Source organism: Nicotiana tabacum, chromosome 9 (genome assembly GCF_000715075.1).
Source record: "Nicotiana tabacum cultivar K326 chromosome 9, ASM71507v2, whole genome shotgun sequence".
NCBI lineage: Eukaryota > Viridiplantae > Streptophyta > Magnoliopsida > Solanales > Solanaceae > Nicotiana > Nicotiana tabacum.
Genome location: NC_134088.1, coordinates 48,044,256 through 48,069,025, shown reverse-complemented (window position 1 = coordinate 48,069,025; position 24,770 = coordinate 48,044,256). Strand labels below are relative to the sequence as shown.

Genomic DNA, 24,770 nt, shown 5'->3' with positions numbered 1-24,770 from the left:
CGAGGTATATGTGCTCGATAACTGAGGGACACCTTGAGCGGTTAAGGAAAGATTGTGGCTGGGAGAACAAAGAAGTGATAATCCCGGCTCCCGAAGAGGATATTACTACCCATGTGAAAGGGCTTTTAAGTGTGTATACTTACCCTTTCACGTTAGGCCCCCGCAACCCTGTTGTCATCGATTTTTGCCGCCAATACCAAGTAACTCTAGGCCAAATCCACCCTTCTTTTTGGCGGATCGTTATTCTGATCCGCTTCTTTGTGAACAAAGTCGAGGGGATGCCTTTCACCCTCGACCACCTCATTAGATTGTGCAGCCCCGCCACTATCGAGGTGGGTTAATAAAACTCCAGCGCCGGGCCACCAAAGTGCTGTTCACGAGCATTGACGAGGACAAGGACCGAGGCTGGATAGGCAGGTTCGTTCGAGTAAAGACTTCCGACCTAATCCCGGCCGAGAAGATGGCATTTCCCAAGGAATGGAATATGAAGCGTAAGTACAACCATGTTGTTAGCTCCTATTGTTTTGCTCCTTCGTTTCTTTCTCACTGATATCCCTTTTTGTGATGCAGCGGTTGCTTGGATGCCCAGTGCAGTTCCTAACCTTAAGAACTGGGTACGGGACCTGGCTTCGACTCCACATATGCTGAGCGCTCGTGGCGCGACTTATCAAAGGGCTGATGAGAGGCTAAAAATCATGGTAAGTCTGTTTCTCATGTCTTCGATGATTCGAACAAAATGTCCTTCCTATATTTAACCAATTTCCTTGTGTGTAGGCCTGGGCAAAGATGTGGTCATGAGGCCCCCGTCTGGCGAGGAAAAGACTTTGGCTCCGGTTCCAAAACCGACGAAGGACAACAAAAGGAAAAGGGCCTCTACCTCCGAGGATCCAAAACTTAAGATAAAGACGGCTCGTAAGCCGAGGAAGAACACCATCTCTTTGACCAAAGAATCAGCTCGGCGTCTAAGGGATGAAGACGAAGCGGAAGAAGAAAACGACGAGTCCATATTAGTGGCCTGGGTGAAGAAAACCATTGATGCCTCAAAGGCAGCTGGGTCGATGGCGTTTGACAAAGCTCCATCTCGAACTGAGGGGATGTCGGAGAAGGGCTCGGGCAAAGTCCCCCAGTCGTTAGAGATCGAGGATGCATCCTACCGAAGTCAACAAACGGTTGGTGTATCTGATGGGGTGGGTCCTGAAGCTCTTCGAACTGAGGAGAACGCCCCAAGCGATTCGCTTGGGGCAATAGTAATCGGAGACTCGCCTACTCTCCCTGCTTTTTCCGAAGGGGCAATTCGGGAAGCCCGAGCTTTGGGGACCCTCGAGGTAGAAGGGGCCCATGAGGGAGAGGACCCCTTTCGTGATTTGTTTACCGGTATTCAGGATGTTGTCGGCCCGAATGACGCGTCAGGTCTTTTCTTCGAGGTTCAACGAACCCTGAATCGGGTAAGTCTCGATTCCCTTTGTTGATGTCATATTTTTCCATTTTCTGCCTAACTTTTTCTCTTTTTCGTATAGGCTTTAGCTCTTCATCAAGAGGAATTTTCCAAGTCTCGGACGGAGCTGAGCCGACGTGAGGCCGACTTCCGAAGGCTTTCGGAGGAGAGAAATGCCCTAAAACTTCTTAATGGGCAGAAAGAGGAAGAGATCAAAGATCTTCGAGCCGAGTTGGCCAAGGCATATCAAGATCAGACCGACCTGACCGAGCAGGTAATGATAATTTTAAAAACTCATAGGCTCGATTCGGGAACGGTGGCTAATATTTCGATTTCACAGTTGCAGCAGAAGCTTGAGGTGATCGGGCTGCTTCGTGAGGAGGTCGATGCTATAAGGGCGGAGACCTTGGGGTGGAAAGAAGTCATGGACCGCCTTGCTGCAGAGAAAGAGACTGCTCGAGCCCAATTATCATCGGCCGAAAGTCAACTTCAAGGCATGAAGTAGAAGAGCTCGGTTCAAGCAAGAAAGATAGAGGAGCTCGAGGCTCGGTTGGCTTCCAAACTTGCCAAGGCCAAATCTGAAGCCGAAAAAGCAAAGGCCGAGGCGGATGCATTCGTGGCCGTCTATCGGGCCGATGCTGAAGCCGCTCAAGTACAAGCGAAAAAGGTAGCCGAGACCGCTCAAACTCGAGCATATTGGGTTGCTGAACTCACCAAATGCCAATCTCGGAGGGAAACTCTCGAGGAGATCCATGCTCGAGGTTTCGATCTTACCGAAGATATGAAAAAGGCTAAAGAGCTTGAAGCCGATGCCGGAGCCTTGGCTTCCGATGATGATGATGATGATGATAATGGGAGCAAGAGTGAGTCTGAGAGCGGGGAGGAACCCGATGGAGAAGAGACTTCCCCCAGAGATAACCATGAAACTTAGGGTTTTTTCCATTTTGATTTTTTGTGTAGGGTCCTGATCTGACGTTTGTAAACATTTATATATATATATAAAGATCTTTTCCTTTCCCGACTTGTCTCTGTTTTATTCTCTGCCTTGTGAAGATTTTGTTTCATTCATGCCTTATGAAAGTTTTCATAATTTCGGGGCTTTGGGCAATTTGATCGAAGTTAGACCTTGTAGTCTTTATAACCGAATGAGCGTTTGCTCGAACTTGAATTAAAAAGTAGCCCTTAGGCTTTACTAGTCGAGTGTATTTGGTTTCTCGAACTCGAAGTAAAGTAGCCCGTAGGCCTTATGGTCGAGTGAGTGATTGCTCGAACTCGAAATAAGATCAGCCCTTAGGCTAAATGTAGCCCCTAGACTTAGTAGTCGAGTGAGTGTTTGCTCGAACTCGAAATAATGTAACCCGTAGGCTTTTTGGTCGAGTGAGTGATTGCTCGAACTCGAAATAAGATTAGCCCTTAAGCTTAATGTAGCCCGCAGGCTTAGTAGTCGAGTGAGTGCTTGCTCGAACTCGAAGTAATGTAGCCCGTAGGCTTTATAAGGTAGCCCTTAGGCTTATGTGGGGCTCGATCTTGTTGATTTTTTGGTTGGCAGTCCCCGATTTATGGGGTAATGGTCGGCCCTTAAGCCGGTTTGCATAAGAGATCGTGAAATAGATGATGGGTTCTGAGATATAAGATATCGGTAAAGGAGAAATTTCTCTTTATGTCATTATACATGTGTTCATGTTTTGTACCAGGGATTGAGCAAACTACACGAGCATGGTTCGTTTTGATAATTTGGCTCTTACAAGTTTTCCTATCGAAACCCTATTGTCATGAAGTAACCTCCTTGCATCGAACTTAATATATTCGATGGTAATGCCCCCCAGTATTCGAGGTTAATTGTAAAGAGGCCTTGAATACTGTTGAATTGTTCTAATTTAGCACGATCATTGGTTGCCTCATTAAAAACTTTGCCGAAAAACCCATTTGGGATAAAACCGGTCTAAGGGAAAAAGAGTGCAACGCGTGCTTTCAGGCCTAAAGGCTTCGAGTTGAATATTCCATCCTCGTTTCTGATCGATCACCTGCAAGGGTTAATTTCGAAATATAAATGAGCATGGGGGGTTCGTACCTTAACAATAGTTTAACAGTAGTAACGTTTTAGGTGCGACACGTTCCAATTGCTCGGTAGTTGTTTGCTGTTTATTACACAGAGCTTGTAGGATCCTTTTCCGACGATTTTGAGAACCTGATACGATCCTTCCCAGTTCGGACCCAGTTTTCCTTCATTTGAATTTCGGGTGTTGAGGGTGACTTTCCTTAGCACTAAGTCCCCGATTTTAAAACATCGAAGATTGGTTCTTCGATTATAATACCTTTCGATCCGCTGTTTTTGGGCGGCTAATCGGACGAGAGCCGTTTCTCTTTTTTCGTCTAACAATTCTAGGCTCGTGTTCATCGTCTCGTTATTTGACTCATCTGTTGCATATCGAAACCTGACGCTAGGTTCTCCGACCTCAACCGGGATAAGAGCTTTGGCGCCATAAACCAACGAGAACAGTGTCGCTTCGGTACTCGATTTTGAGGTTGTGCGGTATGCCCATAGGACTTCGGGTAGTATTTCTCTCCATTTTCCTTTAGCATTGGTTAATCTTTTCTTAAAATTTTGTATGATGGTTTTGTTGGTCGATTCGGCTTGTCCGTTTCCGCTGGGATGATAAGGTGTTGATAGGATCCTTTTGATTTTGTTGTCTTCGAGAAATTTAGTTACCTTGCTTCCGATGAATTGCTTTCCATTATCACATACAATCTCGGATGGCATCCCGAACCGACATATGATGTGGTCCCAAATGAAGTCTATCACCTCCTTTTCCCTAACTTTCTCGAAAGCCTGTGCTTCAACCCATTTAGAGAAATAATCAGTCATAAACAAAATAAAATGAGCCTTACCTGGGACCGATGGGAGGGGGCCGACGATGTCCATTCCCCATTTCATGAAAGGCTAAGGAGATAGGACCGAGTGGAGAAGTTCCCCGGGTTGATGAATCATGGGCGCGTGTCTTTGACATTTGTCGCATTTTCGAACGAACTCCCTTGCATCTTTGCCCATATTGGTCCAATAATATCCTGCTCTGATTATTTTCTGGACTAATGAATCGGCACTGGAATGATTCCCACAAGTGCCCTCGTGAATCTCACATAGGATGTAGTCGGTATCTCCCGGTCCCAAACATATTGCCAGTGGACCATCGAACGTTCTTCTAAACAGCGTTCCATCATTGGATAAGGTGAATCGTGCAGCTTTTGTGCGTAGAGTTCTCGATTCTTTAGGATCCGATGGAAGTTTCCCGTTCTTGAAGTACTCTATATATTTGTTTCTCCAATCCCAGATTAGACTTGTGGAGTTTATCTCGACATGACCTTCTTCGATTACCGATTTCATGAGTTGTACGACAGTCCCCGAGTTGAGTTCGTCATCCTCGACCGACGACCCTAAGTTTGCAAGAGCGTCGGCCTCACTGTTCTGCTCTCTAAGTACATGTTGCAAAGCCCATTCCTTGAATCGATGCAGAGTCATTTGCAATTTATCCAAGTACCTCTGCATTCGATCTTCCCGGACTTCAAAAGTCCCGTTGACTTGATTTACCACGAGGAGGGAATCACATTTAGCCTCCACGACCTCGGCTCCCAAACTTCTAGCTAGTTCGAGACCTGCAATCACGACCTCATACTCGGCCTCATTGTTAGTCAATTTTATAGTTTTAATAGATTGTCTAACTATATTACCTGTGGGCCCCAGTCCGGACCCCTTTGCATTCGAGGCACCATCCGTAAAGAGGGTCCAGATTCCCGAAGAGGTACCCGATTTTATCAGTAATTCCTTTTCGATCTCAGGTACGAAGGCCAACATAAAATCAGCCACGAAGTCTGCTAATATTTGAGATTTGATAACGGTTCGAGGTCGATAGTCGATGTCGTACCCACCGATCTCTATGGCCCATTTGGCCAATCGACCTGAAAGCTCAGGTTTGTGTAAAATTTTTCGTAGAGGATAAGTTGTTACAACATGTATTGGATGGCACTGGAAATATGGTTTTAATTTCCTAAAGGCACTTATTAAAGTAAGCGCTAATTTTTCTAAGTGTGGATATCTAGTTTCGACCTCGCCTAGAGTTCGACTGACATAATAAATAGGGAATTGCGTACCTCGTTCTTCTCGAATTAGAACTCCACTTACCGCTACATCCGAGACACCTAGATACAGGTAAAGTTGTTCGTTTACCTTCGGGGTATGAAGCAACGGAGGGCTCGATAGGTACCGTTTTAGCTCTTCCAAAGCCTGCTGACATTCCGGAGTCCATGCAAAATTGCTTTTCTTTTTAAGCAGAGAGAAATATCGGTGGTTCCTATCCGAGTATCTCGAAATGAATCATCCCAGGGCGGCTATCTGTCCCGTTAGCCTTTGCACGGCCTTTACATTATCTATCACTGTGATGTCCTCGATCGCTTTTGTTTTATCGGGGTTGATCTCGATTTCTCGATTAGACACCATGAAACCGAGAAACTTTCCCAAGCCAACCCCGAAAACACATTTTTCGGGATTGAGCTTCATATTGTACTCCCTTAGTATGTCGAAAGTTTCCTGCAAATGCTTTAAATGGTCCTCTGCTCGCAGGGATTTAACTAACATGTCATCAATCTAAATTTCCATTGATTTTCCTATTTGCTTTTCGAACATTCTGTTTACTAGGCGTTGATAAGTTGCACCAGCATTTTTTAGGCCAAATGGCATTACATTATAACAGTAAATCCCGTACTTAGTGATAAACGAGGTCTTTTCCTGATCCTCCGGGTTCATCTGTATTTGGCTGTACCCGGAATAGGCATCGAGAAAACTGAGTCTCCTGGCCGGCAGTGGCATCGATCAAACGATCGATATTAGGCAAAGAAAAAGAGTCCTTAGGGCATGCTTTATTCAGGTCCTTATAATCTATACACATTACCACCACATTTGCTAGCCATTCGGGGTACTTTACTTCCCGAATGGATCCTATTTTAAGAAGTTTAGTTACCTCGTCTTTGACGAAGGCGTGTTTGACCTCGGACTGGGGCCTTCTTTTTTGTTTTACCGAGTGGAATTTTGGGTCCAAGCTTAGCTTCTGAGTGGTGATTCCCGGTGGGATCCCTGTCATGTCAAGATGGGACCAAGCGAAACAATCTATGTTAGCTATAAGAAATTGAATAAGCTTTCTCCTGAGCTCGGGATCTAACCCCGTGCCTAGGTATACCTTTCGTTCGGGCAGATATTCGATTAGTATGACTTGCTCTAGTTCTTCGATTGTTGATTGGGTGGCGTCGAAATCATCGGGAACCACGAAAGATCGAGGGATCCTATGCTCACCATCTTCATCAGTCTTCTAATTCTCTAACTGGGTCGAAGCTGACGTTTGTGATTGCTATTTGGTATTTTGTTCCTCCTTCGAATCCGATCCTTTTGCTGATGATAACGATGATATCGGAGTCACTTCATCGACGACAAATATTTCTTTTGCGGCCGGTTGCTCCCCGTAGACCGTTTTGATTCCCTCCGATGTTGGGAACTTCAAAACCTGGTGGAGGGTCGAGGGTACAGCCCTCATATTGTGGATCCACGGCCTTCCGAACAGGGCGTTGTACCTCATATCGCCTTCGATTACGTGGAACTTCGTTTCTTGGATGGTTCCGGCCACGTTAACTGGCAGGACTATTTCGCCTCTAGTAGTTTCACATGCCATATTGAATCCGTTTAGTACCACGGTTGCGGGCACAACCTGGTCTTGTAGACCGAGTTGCTCTTCGACCCTCGATCGAATGATGTTGGCCGAATTACCTGGATCGATTAACACACGTTTAACTTGAGTTTTATTCATAAGTACGGATATTACCACTGCATCGTTATGTGGTTGCATGATTCCTTCCGCGTCTTCGTATTAAAGGACAAGGTTTCTTCAGGGGTGTAATCCTGAGTCCGGGACTGCTTTTCTCTTACAATCGACATCTTAGTACGTTTAAGCACCGGCCCCTGGGGGGTATCGATCCCACCCATGATCATGTGGATGATGTGTTGTGGCTCTTCTTGTTCGTTTTGTCTAATGAAATCCCTGTTTTTGAAATGGTTTTTGGCCCTGTCACTTAAAAATTCTCGAAGATGCCCTTTATTGAATAACCGGGCTACCTCCTCTCTTAGTTGCCTGCAATCTTCCGTTCTGTGGCCATAAGTGCCATGATATTCGCACATTTGATTGGGATTCCTCTGGGCAGGATTGGTCTGCATAGGTCGAGGCCATTTAGTGTTTTTGATGCGTCCGATAGCCGATACGATAGCGGATGCATCGATGCTGAAGTTGTACTCCGATAACAGAGGTGTTTCCCTGGGTCCGGTATGCCTGTCGAACCCACTCCTGTTCATCAGCCCCCGAGACCCTTGGCCTCGATCATTTCTCTTTTCACCTCGTCCGGGGTTGCGTGAAGGTTCGCTACCCCTACGATCTCCGTTATGCGGTCGATACCGATCCTTATTTGCCCTTGGTTCTCGGTCGATATCCCTTTTAATATCGGACCCATAACCCAACTGGTCGTCTTTGACTCTTATTTTGGATTGATACTAATTGTGCACATCGGCCCAAGTAATAGCTGGGTACTCGATCAAGTTATGCTTCAGCCGCTGTGAAGCCATCGAGCTTCGTTCGTTTAGACCTTGAGTGAAAGCTTGAACAGCCCAATCGTCTGTGACTAGTGGTAGATCCATTCATTCCATTTGGAAACGAGATACGAATTCTCTTAGCATCTCGTTATCCTTTTGTCTTACCTTGAATAGGTCCGACTTCCTTGTCTCGACCTTTATGGCCCCAGCATATGCTTTTACGAAAAAATCTACAAGCATAGCAAAAGAGTCGATAGAGTTAGACGGTAAATTATGATACCATATCATGGCTCCTTTTGACAGGGTTTCACCGAATTTTTTCAATAATACAGATTCGATCTCATCGTCCTCTAGATTGTTCCCTTTGATAGCACATGTGTAAGAGGTGACATGTTCGTTGGGGTCGGTCGTTTCGTTATATTTAGGAATCTCGGGCATGCGAAACTTCTTTGGGATCGGTTTAGGAGCCGCGCTCGGGGGGAAAGGCTTTTGTATGAATTTTTTGGAATCTAAGCCCTTCAATATCGGTGGTGCCCCCGGGATCTGATCAACCCTGGAGTTATATGTCTCTACTTTTTTGTCGTTTGCCTCGATCCTCCTCTCTCCTGACTCTATTCGTTTTGTCAATTCTTCGAGCATCTTAACAATTTCGGGATTAGTCCCCGATTCTTGCTCATTTGACCTTACTATAGCTGGCCCCGTTTTATGGGTGACTTCTTGGGGTGGACTGGGCTCGAGTCTGGTTGGTGCCTGGGTTTGGCTCTGCAACTGGGCTATTACTACTTGTTGAGCTAGCAATATCTCGAAGATCATACGCAAACTGATTCCGTTTTCCTCAGCGTTTTGGGTATTTCGAGCTGCGGACCGAGTTCCACCATGAATGCTATTTTTAGGGTCGGAACGTTGGTTCGCCTCGATGGCCGCATGCGAATTGACGTCTATTGGCTCTTCGACCCGAGCTCCAACGGGATCGATAAGTGGCCTTTCACCCCCAGGGGTTAAGTTGTTGTTCTCATCTTAAAGGACAACAGGAGCAAGTGTAAAATGGTGTGTTTTGTAGAGATTCGTACCAAACAACCATTGTTATCCTTAACCCCACGGTGGGCGCCAAACTGTTTATCTGAAAAACGGATAGAGTTGAATTTATACGTAGTTCTAAGGATACGTGGTATAAATTGGTGCAAATCGGAAAGTAAGTAGAAATATATTGACTGTATGAAGAATGAAATACCAACCAAATTGAAATAGAAAATTCTTTTATGAACAAGCAAGATGAATCAATGTATATAGCTCACAAGAGGATAATCTAAATATCACTATCTTTTTTCTCTGTGAATATCAATAATATGAGAGTGTATCAATGCCTTGATGTCCCCCTTTACAGAAATAGTAGCTATGCCTCTTATAATGGAGGTATCCTACTTTGGATATAATTAAAAATACATAGTGGAGAGTCTGTGATAGAATAGCTTTTCCCTAATTCCCGCCGAGATTCTCTCTCCTTAGTACGGCTGTAACAGCTCTTGTCCCTTGGCTCGACCTCGATCGGACTTGGTATTGGTGGGTTTCCAGATTTAGAGCCCGATATTGACTCGGGGCACGGTATTGACTTGGGCTCGGTTTTGGACGGTCTCTGGTTCTCAAGCTCGATAACGCCGCTTCGCATCATAGCTCGATTTGGATTCGAGCTCGGTAATGACTTCGAGTTTGGTATTTGATCGGTCCCAAAAATTTGAGCTCGGTTACCTGGCTTCAGATCTCGTACCCAATATTATGAAGATGACCTTCGATCTATTATGTCTCAATCTTGACTAATCATACGAAGGTCGAAACCGGTTTCGACCGTATACAATAATATTGACCAGATTCGTTATAGAATTGTTTTTAAGATTCCATAAAATGTTCTGCATATACGCTGTAATTAGTAGTAGAATATTCTACATATTCTCTATATTAGTAGTAAAATATTTGCTTTACCATATTAAGAGTAGGAAATAATTGGTTACGCTAAGACTCGTAAGTGATGAGCTCTTCTTGTATATTGTTAATCCATTCTTAGAGCAAGACCTCAACAGAACAGAAGATATTAATAGGGAATAGTGTTGTCAAAGGCTCATTTAAGGTGCGCTTAAGCCCTGAAGCTCAGAAAAGCTTAGGGAGGGTGCTTCCCCTCACTTAAGCTGCACTCTAATACATGCAAAGCACTAAGGTGTGCGCCTCATTGCCAATGGGCTCCATCTTGAATCGAGTGGTACTAAACAACAAATATTATCGGCAAATAAGTTTATTACTCCCGCCGTTCTAATTTATGTGAACATGTTTGACTAGGCACGGAGTTTAAGAAAGAAATGAAGACTTTTAAAACTTGTGGTCCTAAACAAGCCATAATATTTGTGTGGCTATAATTCTTTTAAAACTTGTGGTGTTAAACATGCCAAAGTATTTGTGTGGCTATAAAAGCTTTTCATTAAGGGTAGAACTAGAAGTGTAAGTTAAATTATTTTCAAATTTAGAGAGAGGTCATTTTTTTGGAACGGACCAAAAACGAACACCGGAGCGGAGGGAGTAGTTGTTAAAGAAAATATTAGGAATGAATTTGTTTCTTTTAACGTAAATGACATATGAATTTTTAATTTTTTTCCTTAGTTGCTGTCTTTTTTTACTCAAGCCCGCACTTTAATTGCGCTTTGGGCTTAAAGCCCCAATCGACATGGAGCGCTTTTAGAGCTTTTTGCTTTTGACAACACTGATAGGGAATACGCTGCACTTACCTTTAAGAGGAGAAAGAAATATTTCAGGATTGTGAAGCTCAGAATCTAGAAGAACTAATACATCCAGACATCAACAATTTCGTATTAATTTGATATTGTAGGAGGCGAAGCTCACCATGCTCTTCTATGAACCTAAGGGCCTTCTCCAAGAATGATGGGGTTCCATCAATATCTTCCAAAGCAAGTAAAACTGGCTGACCAAGGACCAAAGACTTCACAGGCTCTCTATCATTTGCTACAGAATCAAAACCATGAAATTAAAAGTTAGATCCATGAGAAAAATCATTAAAACACCTTTACGGACCGTTTGGTTCGCGGACAAGTTATGAAAGGATTGTCATGTGGTGCATAACAAAAAAAGATTGTTATACAGGAAATGTGTTACCAAATTTTAAGAAATAGCATTACTAATTGGTATACATGAGCTAGTTTAGCTTTACAAAAAAGAATTTTAGTTCAAAATTATTACGATTTCTTACTACATAATACTGTTGATGACTTCTATTTTTATCGAAAAAGATGTTTCTTTTTAGTTGCTAAAGCACACGCCTACTTTGAAATGCTTGCTTTTTAACTTTAAGGGAATTGTTTTCATCTTAGATATTGTTTTCTAGGCATTGCTAGTTTATGAGTTCTTATACTCCACGTTGTATCCCAACACAAAATAATAAATACATTCCCATGTAAGTTAAAAGATCTCAGCTTTAAGGGTTAATAGATAATCTCAGCAATATTTATTTGGCAACTCGAATGGGTAACCGAATGATTATCTTTTAACCCTTAAAGCCATGCAGGTTAATTCAATGCAGTTGCCACATTCAGAAAACCTCATCGAGCATAAGCCCTTGAAATAACTCTGTTGATATGTGATAATCATTTCAGACCAGATGAGCAGCAAAATCTAAATGAAGTGTTTGTACAGTTGCACTGTGGACGAGTAGATTATAGTTAGACATTGTGATGCTGAGATTTAATGACATCCCCTTCAAAGAGTTTGGCATCCCCTAAATGTGACCGAACTACCTTCACCGATTTTAATAATGCAGATGAAATAGAGATTCACAACCAAACACACAGACACATTTAGACAAAATGATGAATGTTATAGCTTAAAAATCAAAAAGCACAAGCAGAATGAAATTCTTGTTTTCTCGCAAAAGAATTGTCTTGTAAATCAAATGTAAGTAAGGCTATATAATAGGCAGATTTTCCCCACAATTTGTTCTTATAACTGACAGATATACGTCAAAGGTTCACATCATTTAAAACCATATGAATGAGAAGCTTACACTGCTCTGATGAATGGTCAACTGCATTGCCCTGATCATTCCTAGATACTCCAATTTGGGTAGTTACAGGATCAGCACTTGGTGCACTTGCCAAAGCCTCCTCAAGTGCTGCTTTCCACTCAAGCAAATCCTCTAGTGTTTCAGCCTGTGGCAGGGAAACTCTTAGAACTTAATCAAGCAAGCTTCATATATTTCTAGAAGCACATACCTAGAGCAGTGATAGTACTAATTATGATGAAATGATAAAAGTTGAGAAAACCCTGTTAGAAATGGCAAAAGAAATTTTACTGTCATGAATTCATTGCTGTCATGGTAACAAAAAATAATTTCCACCATAAAACCAAGGGCGCAAGGACGTGACTGACTAAACATGAAAATAAACATAGACCATTAGCCTACAGTTTTCACAATGTACTATTGGTGCAAATGGCACTTTTTGAGGCAGTATCATCAAGGTAGGGGTAAGGTCTATTGGAAACAACCTCTTTATCCTCAAGGTAGGGGTAACGTCTGCGTACACACTACCCTCCCCAGACCCCACTTGTGGGATTATACTTGGTTTGTTGTTGTTGTTGTTGTTGTTGTTGTATCATCGTCTATTGCAGCAGAACCTTGTGAAATACTCAGATTTTTGGAACTACTAATTAATTGTTTAGGGTTAGCCAATTGGAGGGATGTTTCAATTCTCAAGTATACTGTATACCGCTGAAGAAATTTCAAAGTTAGTTGTAGTTCTAAGAATATATGAGTACACAAATAGCAAAAGAAAAATGAAACTGTATCGATACTTTGAACTAACCATGTAGCGCTAGTGCAAGATTCTTTATGCTTCCACCAGCATATAGGGGTTTGAGGCAGGGTGATCCATTATCACCTTTTCTCCTCTAGTTGGTGATAATGGAAGATAACTGGATGGAGGATTCTCGGTTCGAAAAAGAAGCAATAATCCTATAACACCCCCTATGTTTTGTGATGCAGGAGTAAATCAATTGAGATATCTAGGGACTATCCTTCTTGTTTTTGAAGGCTATATCTGGACTTCAATTCAAAGTGGATAAGAGCTGTTCCTCCCATTTAACTATGTGCATTATATACAAGCCTTAGTAGATATTCTAGGGTGCACAAGCCGGGACCTTACCGGCCACATACATTGGCCTACCTCTAGGGGCTAGATATAAAGCTGAAGTGTTTGGCAGAGAGTTGTGGAGAAGTTTAAGAAGAAAATGTCAAACTTGAAGAGGCATTATTTGTCACTAGGAAGGAAGATCACAATTATCAACTGTGTAATGCGTACTACTAGTTTGCCTGCATATGTGATGTCTTTATTTTGGTTAACGAAAAACGTAGAGCTTAGAGAGAAGGCTGGATAACACAGAAAGAGAATTCTTATGGAAAGGAAAGAAAGAGACGAGGTGCTTTCATCTGGTAAAATGGAGTAATGTCACATTATCGAAGAATAAGGCAGGCTTGGGGATAAACTTCTGAGACTAGACAACAAAAGTATATTATATAAGTTGTTATGGAGATACTTCCAAGAGTCCATTAATGATCATTTGGAACAAGCAAAACATTGCACTGATGGCCCTTGGTGTATCAAACATGTAGTTTGGTCACCTGGTGTTGGATTGTGGAGACATGTGAGGATGTTTTGGGAAGAATTCAAACACTGATTTCCTGTAGTGATGGCAGGAGCATAAAGTTTGGGCAGGATGCTTGGATTGCTCATAGTCCTCTAGCGGATGAAATTTTGTAGCATAGTTTTAGCTTTGCCAGGAATATGGATGCTACTATTGCAAATGCAAATCAGTCCACGGCTGCGAGGTAAATTGCAGGAGGAATTATAAGGATTGAGAAATTGAGATTGATAAACTGGAAGGAGCTAACATCTTATCAGAAAGGGCAGATGCTCTGAGATGGAAGCATCAGAAGTATGGCAAGTTTAGAGTTAAATCAGGTTATAAGGTATTATCTTCATCAAGCATCTCCCCGATTAAGATTTGTGGAGAAGTAGTGTATCACAAAAGGCAAATGGCTATTGCTAGATTGCGGCATATGAAGCTTGTCTGAACAAGCAAATCGGCAAAAGAGGTTTTTTAGGTGTCATGGGTGTTATTATAAAGGTGAGATGGGATTTGAAGATACAGACTGTCTGTTGTTGCATTGCACAGTAGCAAGGCAACTATGCAGCCCATTTCTGAAGCTTTATGGTTACATTGAGTGATGCCTAAATCTGTGGAGGCTCTATTAGTGCGACAGGCATGATGGATAAGAAACACCTAAAAGATGCAAGAACATATAGCAGCGCAAATTTTTGATTGTTTTGAAGTGAGAGAAACAAGGTGTTTCAAAGACAAGGCTGAATCAGTGGATAAACTCAAATATCAAACACTGGCATTTGGCTTTTCAGTGTAAAAGTTTAGATGTACAGGAACTAGATACTTCATTAGACTTAGATGTACAGGAACTAGGTTCCGGCCACTTTCCGGCCATTTTTTCGCGAAGCTTCTTCAGGACAGTGTGCTCTCCTCAAAATTCCGAGCCTACCCATCTAATTCAAATCAAATTCCGACCACTTTTATATTTTTCCAGCGTGAACAGTGACCTCCGAGGTATTACAAGTTTTATCTTTTGGAGATTCAGTCACTCCAGCTCCACCACCTACAGTTCCAGTTGTAACTCCACCACCTATAGCTCCAGTTGTAGCTCCACCACCTATAGCTCCGGTTGTACCACCTACAGCTCCGGTTGTAGCTCCACCACCTATAGCTCCAGTTCCTCCACATAATCCAGTTCAACCTTCTGCAACTCCACCACTCTTGACTTATCATCGTCATCCACATCCAGCATCAGGCCCAGGTGATTCACGCCCCGCATCAGATTCTGCACCTACTGCGGACTTGTCTCCTCTTAGTCAACCAATTGCACTCCGCAAAGGTGTACGATCCACACTTAATCCTAATCCCCACTATGTCGGTTTAAGTTATCATCGTCTGTCGTCACCTCATTATGCCTTTATATCTTCTTTGTCCATTGTTTCTATCCCTAAGTCTACAGATGAGGCACTATCTCATCCAGGATGGCGACATGCTATGATTGACGAGATGTCTGCTTTACATGCGAGTGACACTTGGGAGCTTGTTCCTCTTCCTGCAGGTAAGTCTACTGTTGGTTGTCGTTGGGTTTATGCAGTCAAAGTCGGCCCGGATGGCCAGGTTGATCGGCTTAAGGCTCGTCTTGTTGCAAAAGGATATACTCAGATTTTTGGGCTTGATTATAGTGATACTTTCTCTCCCGTGGCTAAAGTAGCATCTGTTCGTCTCTTTTTGTCCATGGCTGTTGTACGTCATTGGCCTCTTTATCAGTTAGACATTAAGAATGCTTTTCTCCACGGTGATCTTGAGGAAGAAGTTTATATGGAGCAACCACCTGGTTTTGTTGCTCAGGGGGAGTTTAATGGTTGTGTGTGCAGATTGCGCAAGTCACTATATGGTTTGAAACAGTCCCCTCGAGCTTGGTTTGGTAAGTTCAGCACAATTATTCAGGAGTTCGGCATGACTCGTAGTGAGGCTGATCACTCTGTGTTTTATCGACATTCTGCTCCTAATCTGTGTATTTATCTAGTAGTTTATGTTGATGATATTGTTATTACTGGTAATGATCAGGATGGTATTACTAATCTGAAGCAACATCCCTTTCAGCACTTCCAGACTAAGGATCTGGGTAAATTATAGTATTTTCTAGGTATTGAGGTCGCTCAGTCTAGCTCAGGTATTGTTATTTCACAGCGTAAGTATGCCTTAGACATTCTTGAGGAGACTGGAATGATGGGTTGCAGACCTATTGACTCTCCTATGGATCCGAATGCTAAGCTTCTGCCTGGACAAGAGGAGCCACTTAGAGACCCTACGAGATATAGGAGGTTGGTTGGCAAATTGAATTACCTCACAGTGACTAGACCTGACATTTCTTTTCCGGTGAGTGTTGTAAGTCAGTTTATGGATTCTCCCTATGATAGTCACTGGGATGAAGTTGTTCGCATTCTTCGGTATATAAAGTCAGCTCCAGGCAAAGGATTACTATTCGAGGATCGAGGCCACGAGCAGATTGTTGGGTACACAGATGCTGATTGGGCAGGATCACCTTTTGATAGAAGTACCAACCGGACCAGTCACAGTGGTCCTTGATGATGAAGGAACCGATGATGAAGCGGCTCCTCTTCAAAGAAGAAAAAGATCTTCATCAGCTCAACCGGATGCTCAGCCGAGAGAGCTTCAAATGCCACTCCCGGAAGAAGTTCAAGGACTCTTCACGGGTATGGAAATCGTTGAAAATGCTGAGTCTCGCTTTCGGGCTCTTGTTGACGTTTCCGTTTAGAGGGGCTCTACCCCTGAGGTACCTCCTCCTTCAACTTCTGAGCCAGTTGCTACGGCAACACCTTCTACACCAGCTGCCACCTCTCCACCGGCCCCATCCGAACAGGTAGAAGACGTTCTTTCCCCACAGTCATCTGACCATGAAAATTTGGGGAACACTTACCCGACACACTCAAAACAAATGGAAAACGGAGTATCATTCTCACAGTTTCGAATGAGTACCACATACTTTCCAAGCCGGTGGAGGTTGCCAACTACCTGAAGTCGTTAGCCACAGAAAAAGATCGGAGAAAAAGGACTCTCTTTCTGCTGAGTGTCTCATAAACAACAGCATGCACTATTCGGCTCAGGTATCAATCTAACCTTCTTCTCTTCCCTTTTTATTTGTTAGACTTTGCCTTAATAACCTTAGCTTTAACCTCTTTAGAGTAACCTCATTGCTTCCGAGAGCCTGCAAAAGTTGATTTTGGATAAAGAGGAACTAACTACGGAACGAAATCAATTTTTGGCCGAACTGAATCAACTTGCCGAGCTCCTCCCGGTGTTAGAAGCAAAAGTTGCTTAAATAGGCGAGCTCGAAGCTCGATTAGAGCAATCCGATCAACATAGAATGGCCCACAACAAAGAAGCCTCTCAATTACAAGAAGATCATAAGGAGGCAAAGGCCAAGTGGGTTGAACTGCATGACGCTATCACTGCTGCGGCCGAGCGTGAGTCTGCTTTTATGGAGCAAATCAACAACTAGGAAGCAGACTTACGCTTGAAAACCGAAGAGTCTAATGCCACCAAGGAGAAGAGAGCCAAAATGGAAGAAACGCTCAAAAGGGTCATGGCGCCAAACTGTTTACCCGTAAAACGATACAGTTGAATTTGTAACGTGGTTTATAGACACGTGAATTAATTTGATCCAGAAATATGAAATAAGTAAGAACAAAAATAAGATTACAAAACCACTTAAAGGAAATACAAGCCTGGTTGTATGACGAACCTCTTCGGAAACGATAATAAGAACAATGTTAGGAACAAAAGAAAGCATGTATTTTTATAAAATGATAGCAAGTTACAGTCTTTGAGTATAGATGATTTTTCGTGCCTTACAATGGATACTAATTCTCCGATTTATAGCTTTATTTAGGGAGACAAGATCCCCAAATCAAGCTCCTCTTGAATGAGAATAAAACCGCCATTGATGGCTGCATAACAGTTGGCTATTAATACAGAGATTCTTTGTAACGGCTGCTCATTGAATGCTGTCTTTCTCAACCGATATCTTCCTTTCAAATCTTTGTTATTGGTTCCCATGCCTTCGAAATTTACACAGTACCGAACTCATGTTTGTATCCGATGTCAACTATTAGATAACTCACATATTACCGGTCTCCAGTTACACGTGTCACCTTGTCATTCATCCAACTGTCGCTAACCAATTTCACCTCATATAGTAGGGTGTATGCAAACCTTACCCCTAACTTGTGAGAGGTAGAGAGGCTGTTTTCATTAGACTCTCGGCTCAAGAAAAATATTTTTGGAACAGGTTAAAAAAATATATGGGTAAAAAAGTATTGACAGCAAAATAGTAAAGATAACCAAAGTAAAAGAAACAATAATAGTAATAAATTTGGAGAATAATATAATAATATAATAATAGAATAATAACAAAAATATTGATAAAGAGAAGAGGGACCAGATTAAGTGCTCTAAACTAGAACCATGATCTCCCACAGAAAAGAGAGAAATCGCTCGACTACCTACTAACCTTCTACACTAATCCTCGACCTCTATTCTCTCCTATCTAGGGTCATGTCCTCGGTGAGCTGGACCTCACCTCTCCCCAATTCTTCCTCGATCCACCTCTACCCCTCCTTAGGCTTGCCCACTTTTGTGGACTAAATTTAACACCCTAAATAGTAATGCAGCTAAAAGTCAAGAACGAGAATGGGAAGTACCACCGCAAATCTGGACCGAAAGCACACATGAATGGCAAGTGCGTAAGCGCATGTTTTCTGTCTTTCCTTTCCCTTCCTAGACCGCAAATCAATGCAAATAGAGCAAATTCTATTTGCATGTATAATCAGCATGAAAGAACGAATATCAAAGTTTAACAGGAATATGAAAACATTAATAAAGCTAAAAAGAAGCAACCAAAAATATTGGCACCTTAAGTGTGACAGATCGTCCATCACGGCCATCAGGAAAGAGCATAGTCAACAGCTTTTTATCTTCTTTGACAACAACGCTGAAAATCAGAGGAAAAATAGCACCATTTACCACTCTGGTGTTACTTGACAAAAGAAAGCCACACTAGTAACTATATGAATCATAGCAAGAAATAATAAGCCAACCTGCCTGAACTGTTGAGATCAATACCTCCAAGGGTTAAATTCACTTCGCCTCCCTTTTGCGGAGCAGCATTCTGAAAAGAATCAGCCAAAGAGATGAAGTAACACAGAATAATTTCTAATAAATCAACAAATTTTTCACCAGTGAAGATATTGCATTTTGGTGCGTAAGATGAACACTAACAAATAGGATTTGTGGAACAACTGATACTACTACAAAGTCGAAGCAAGAAATTGAACAGAGTAATACAAATGTATCAAGAATCTGGTCTCTGTGATTTTGTGTAGCCAATGGGGATTTTCATGAGTAAATGGCAAACTTTAGGCCTGAATGAGGCAAATCAACTGTAGATTTCTATATTAGTTTAACCCCATGTCAAGAAACTATATGAGGCAAAGCATTTATAAGCTCAATTTTAACTTTTTGTTCTTTAAATGAACCTAGAAAATTTCGGAGGATTTTACATAATTAAATTGCAAGTGAGGCATTTCTGAAACCATTTAACTACTCGATTATTCACATTAAGCCCTTGGACTGTGATATCTTCTCAAGAAGAGGAAAGGTGATCAATAAACATTCAATGGGGAATCAGCTCTTAGGTAAACAGTACAATAGTAGGTTAGCTGGATTACTCTGAAGCTTGGAAGACCCATATAAATTACATGACAAATTAAAAAGAAGAAGACTCGGGAGAAGGAATTTCTTCTACCTGGCAGCATCCTTAAAATATAGTAATAGAAACCGGCTTACCTACCTTTGACATAGGTTGAAAAGAACACACTTGTCAGATCCCACATTAAAGAAAAAATGATGTAACAAAAAAAGAAGGGAAAAGCTATTGCACCGTAACCATATACTCTTTAAAATGAGATACAAACTTCACTAGTTCATATAGAGGCTGCTTGTTCAATCTTCTTAGCAGGCATACAGATTTCATTATCAAGTGTGGCAGATTATGTGTTAAACTTCTAGATCATATATTTTTCCAATCTTTGACCAAATTAACTCGCTAAAAACAACATGGATATTAGAGCAGGTCAAGACCTCATTCTCAGATAGAAGATATAAAGAGTAACGATTGTATAATTAACACAAAGTTTTAGCTAAGATAGATACCACCAGTGGAGATAGAAGATGCTTTCAGGCCATGGCAACATCACTAGTACAAGAATCATGGTTCTCACTCTAAGCACCAAAAAGTTTTTACTCATCGATTGCATCATAACATATTAGCCATCAGCAACAGAAGTCAAATGGTAATGTTGACCAAATAGAGGGCTGGCACTGCCTGAACTTTCTCATAATTTGGTAGTAGGAATCAACTAAATTGGGGAAATCTCGATGCAGAAGTAAAGAAAGGTTGCATTTCTGTGCACTCAATAGCAATATGTCGTGATTATGACAGAGCAAGTTTTTCAAACAAAAAATGTAAGTAAGAACATCAGAACCAAAATGGCATAATACACTAGTGTAAGAATCTTTTAAAAGACAACAAAGATTGCATTTTTTTTTTTGGCTTATATGATAACAAGTTAATAACTGCCATCTGTTTGAATATTTCCTGAACAACTAGGAGTATAGGAGTATATGGGACATGTAGAAGGTAAATCTTTGACAGACAATAACCAATTTGCTTCTGGTGGGCCAGTTGTGCATATAGGAGACAGAAAAAGGAAGAACTTCAAATTGGCAAAACTCGATATTTTTTTGATAAGAGGGAAACCCGCAGCCGCTACACTTGGTGCGCACTGGGTAAACCTCCCCCTATGTAATAGCCTGCAAACCACACAGAGTAAGCAAAACTCGATATTCAGGTTTAATCAGATTATTTGTAGTTGTTCTGGTGCCTAAAGAATTACAAACCTAGCCGTCCAATTCACTTTGCTACTTTTCTTTTTTCCTTTTTAGTTTTTCTTTTTTATTTTTTTTGGAATATTTTGTCTTTATGAACCTTCTATATAGCTTCATACAGGGAAACAACCCCATACTAATAATTTTCTAACTATTAACCCATGTAATATATACATATAAAGAGTTCAAATTCAGATTCCTTCCCACAATGAATTGGTATAAAAGAAGTGATCCAGAAAACTTACTAGAACAATTATGGTGTGGATTACAAATGGGTAATGCCTTATACGTGCAAAGTAAGCTAGTAACCAACAGAGTCTGGAGCATAGTGGTAACAAGCAATCATGGTACAGTTGTAAGAGAGGAAACTCACTGGATCACTTCTATAAAAGACCAACGAGTTTTCTGTTAGAGTGAACCACCTCTTCTTCCATGATGTCCAACCAATTCCTATTGCAAAAGAAATCAGAAACATCTAATTTTATGATAATGAAAAATCTCTCTTACTTTTCTTGCTTTCTAATAAAAATATAAAACATTTGTCAATGTTCACATAAACCTAATTATCAAATATACATTCACATGAACCTCGTGACACATATTTTAAGCATAAACATTACAAAGTACTCCCTTGAAACAATGTGATACAAGACTTTAAATCATATAGAACAAAAGAAAGCATAAGACAGGAAACACAAAAGCAGCTATCTATCTAGAAATACAACTTAATGAAATATAAATACTTTGCTTGTCAATAAAGAAAAAAGAAATGTGGAAATATAAAAACAATGAAAACGAAGGTTTTATAGTCCAAAGATATTTAATAAGACCGCATGCAGAAAAATAAAATAACAATGATATTTTAGCTAATGAGAAAAGAACTGAGACGCCATCCTCAAAAGTAAAAGAGGAATCTGCATTAAATGATATACAGCTGAACGTATCTGTAGATAAATCAAAATAATATATATCAAAATAAATGATATATATGGCACTACCATTTCTTGTTGTCAACAAATATATCACTCAAAACTATTACTACAAGAGGGTAGACTTCAAGTATGCCTTTAAATACAAAGACCTTCTTGTGGAAGATGCTTTCTTTTGGTTCTCAAGGAAGAACAACAGAAACTGAACTTATCATGGTTCCTTTTTCTTTTATTTTCACCTTTTGTTGATGAAACTTGACTGAAAGCGTTATTATGGGTCACCATAGTAGGTTGTGTCAAATAAAAAGGTAGCAAGACCGTGTTATTTGTGCAGCCAAGAGTAGATCGTGCACCTCACAAGCAATAAAACAAAGTGAAGGCTGTAAAGCAAGCAAATTCAGAAGTCCATATATTTAAGACAGAGATCATTAACCCTCTAAATTTTCCTTCTTCATCTATTGCCCCATTTTTACGGACTCCATTTAGTTTGCAGCACTGGGTTCAATCCATCTTTTTTTCTTAATTTGTTTAACGGCAAAGGGCCAAATATACCCATGTACTATGAGAAAAGGTTTAAATATACCCTTCGTTATATTTTGGGTCTAAATATACCAGTAGTACTATTGGTTCAAATATACCCCTCTTCTGCCCCTCTTTTGTTAAATTTGTCCAAGTTAGACATCCAATCCTACGTGACACTATTGCCACATGGCATGCCACTTCAACGTCCATAATCCATATATAAAAGACTACAATTTGAAATACAATATTTTTTATGGTAGCGGTAATGGTGACAATAGTGCTGGAGGGAAAGAAAATTTTAGTGGTGGAAAAAAAATAGAAGGGAGGGAAAAAATAGTTAGGGGCACTAAGGTGGCAAGCCATATGGCATCCACCTCATCAAATGTCAGTGCCACATATGATTGAATGTCCACTTTGGACAAACTTTAACGGAAAAGGGGTATATTTGAACCAATAATATAACGACAGGATATATTTGGACTCAAAGTATAACGATGGGTAAATTTAAACCTTTTCTGATAGTACTAGGGTATATTTTGCCCTTTTACAATTTTTTAATAATAGAAACAGAGATACGATGTCTCTTTGAAAAGTGCCCATATTAACCAATTATAGAAAAATATGCGTATTCAAATGCTATATAAGTGTGTTAGTCTCTCAAAAATATGAATACTTACGGAAGCTTTCAGATATAGAGCTGAAACATAGGAATTATCCACTATCCACAACCCTCAACAGCACCCTTTCACCTTGCATTCTAACTCCAACTCAATTGGATGCCAAGAGACAAACCCCATAATATGTTTTAGATTTTAACTATATAGACAACATTTAACATTTTAGCGTCAGAGAGCAAGAGACAAATGAAGAATATGACTTTTAAATCATAAGGAAAAGCTAGACGCAAGAAGAAGAGAGGAGAGATCAAGACCATTTCCTAAGTTTATGCCAAAATTCAGCATAGAAGATGGAAGACTGACCTTTTGATGACAAAAATAGAGGGCCACTCTTGTAAACCTGCCAAGAGAATTTTTATTTCAATAAATTTAACTTCATCAAAAAAAAAAAAAAAAAAATCCAACGAATCCAGTTGTTGTCATCCATACAAGGTATATCAACTATAATTCTACTACCAGTGGTTGAATACTAGTAATAAGAACATTATAAAGTGAAGTAAAAGCTATTTAGGCCCGATACAAAAGCAGCAATTCTCCCTATGGTTAATTGATACAGACTTATAAAAGAAATTCTTTCTTTCATAAAAAGTAATGCCCGTGACATAATGATAGAACAATAACTTAGAAGATGCACTGATTGCTCTCATTACATTTTTTGTTGTGCAAGGGAGCTACCATCAAATGTACTAGGCTTTATGCAAACACTAGAATAAAAGCTAAGTATCTTTTTTGCCGCAAAGAACGACTGAACGAGTAGCAAGGACTAATTATGCTTATAATCACTTTGATCGAGAAAATCCAGAACAAGAAAATAGAGTCTTCTCTAGTATATGAACCGTTAAGCACAAAGAGTGGAAATGTATTAAGAGTTGTAAACAGAGTTACCTTATTCCCAGAATGCAACTGTGCTTGGTCATTCGCCCAAGGTGGTGCAGGTGGCTGGCTACCCACTTGTACCTGAAAACAGAAAAATGTGAAAGCCAAGAGTTAACCCAAATCAAAGAAGAATCATAATATCCATAAAAATTCAAGTAATGGAATATTGAAAAAATGATTATTACCTTGGAAGCGTCAGCATTTTGATTAGTCATGGTCTCGGCGTGAATAAGGTTCGCATTCGCGATCAACAACACAAATTATCCTGCATTGGGGACAATCACATTCAAGCCCATAATAAACGAAATGGTAAATACGTGATATCAAAATGAAGATATTACTTTTTTTCTGCAGCGATGAACGAGAAATAATACATACGAAGAGACTTGCTTTGAATTTAAAATATTCAATTTGGCCTTATTTTTTTGGTGTGTAAATGAGGGGAAGTGGAAGTGACAACGACGTCGCATTGGGAGGACATTTTGGTAACGGAAAACCGAAAGTCAAGCAAAGAAGAAAGGCATTAGCGTAAGGGAGTTGGAGAAAGACAAACGCCAACTTTAACGGAGCATCCCCGGGGAGACCTTTTCTTTTTCTTTTCCTTTTCATTGTTTTGCTGACACGTCACCCGTATATGTCTCATCCTATTTTGCCGTCTGAAAATATGCACGTTGTTTTGGAGGCAATCCTTCTCCCACTGATTTCTTGAAATTGCCCTTTCTTGGGGCTACTTTTTTAATTTTGCTTCTGTTTTAAAAAGATTTTAACAAAAATTAGTCTCTCCGCACGTGTTTATTGAGTTACTCTCTTCATTTTAATTTACGTGAACGTGTTTGACTAGGCACAAAGTTTAAGAAAAAATAAAGACTTTTAGAATTTGTGATCCTAAACAAGTCAAAAAGGGTCCATGGTATTTGTATGGTTATAAAAGCTTCTCATTAAGGGTATAGTAGAAAGTTTAAACTAAATTATTTCCAAATTTAGAAAAGGGTTATTCTTTTTGGATCGGGTCAAAAAAGAAATAAGTTCACATAAACTAGAACAGAGGGAATATATATATATATATATATATATATATATATATA

The 24,770-nt window shown here is 40.6% G+C and overlaps 1 protein-coding gene across 8 annotated transcripts in view; it reads right to left on the bottom strand.

Annotated features, from left to right (window-relative positions):
- The window catches only part of LOC107795882 (rho GTPase-activating protein REN1-like), a 102,008-nt gene extending 77,793 nt beyond the window's left edge, over positions 1 to 24,215 (bottom strand). For 5 of the 8 annotated variants that reach the window (XM_075221664.1, XM_075221666.1, XM_075221665.1 and 2 more), the window contains exons 1-9: positions 24,027 to 24,215; positions 23,871 to 23,950; positions 23,695 to 23,766; positions 23,113 to 23,149; positions 21,055 to 21,131; positions 18,833 to 18,903; positions 18,648 to 18,726; positions 12,118 to 12,262; positions 10,944 to 11,063 (exon numbers count right to left, since the gene is read on the bottom strand). In XM_075221664.1, coding sequence (XP_075077765.1) covers positions 10,944 to 11,063; positions 12,118 to 12,262; positions 18,648 to 18,726; positions 18,833 to 18,903; positions 21,055 to 21,131; positions 23,113 to 23,149; positions 23,695 to 23,766; positions 23,871 to 23,900 — 631 coding nt within the window. In that variant the 5' untranslated portion in view covers positions 23,901 to 23,950; positions 24,027 to 24,215. Of the gene's footprint in view, positions 1 to 10,943; positions 11,064 to 12,117; positions 12,263 to 18,647; positions 18,727 to 18,832; positions 18,904 to 19,539; positions 19,661 to 21,054; positions 21,132 to 22,809; positions 22,948 to 23,112; positions 23,150 to 23,694; positions 23,767 to 23,870; positions 23,951 to 24,026 lie in introns of those variants that run through there. The other 3 variants (XM_075221668.1, XM_075221667.1, XM_075221669.1) reach the window with 3 other exon arrangements.
- Between the last annotated feature and the right edge of the window lie 555 nt (positions 24,216 to 24,770).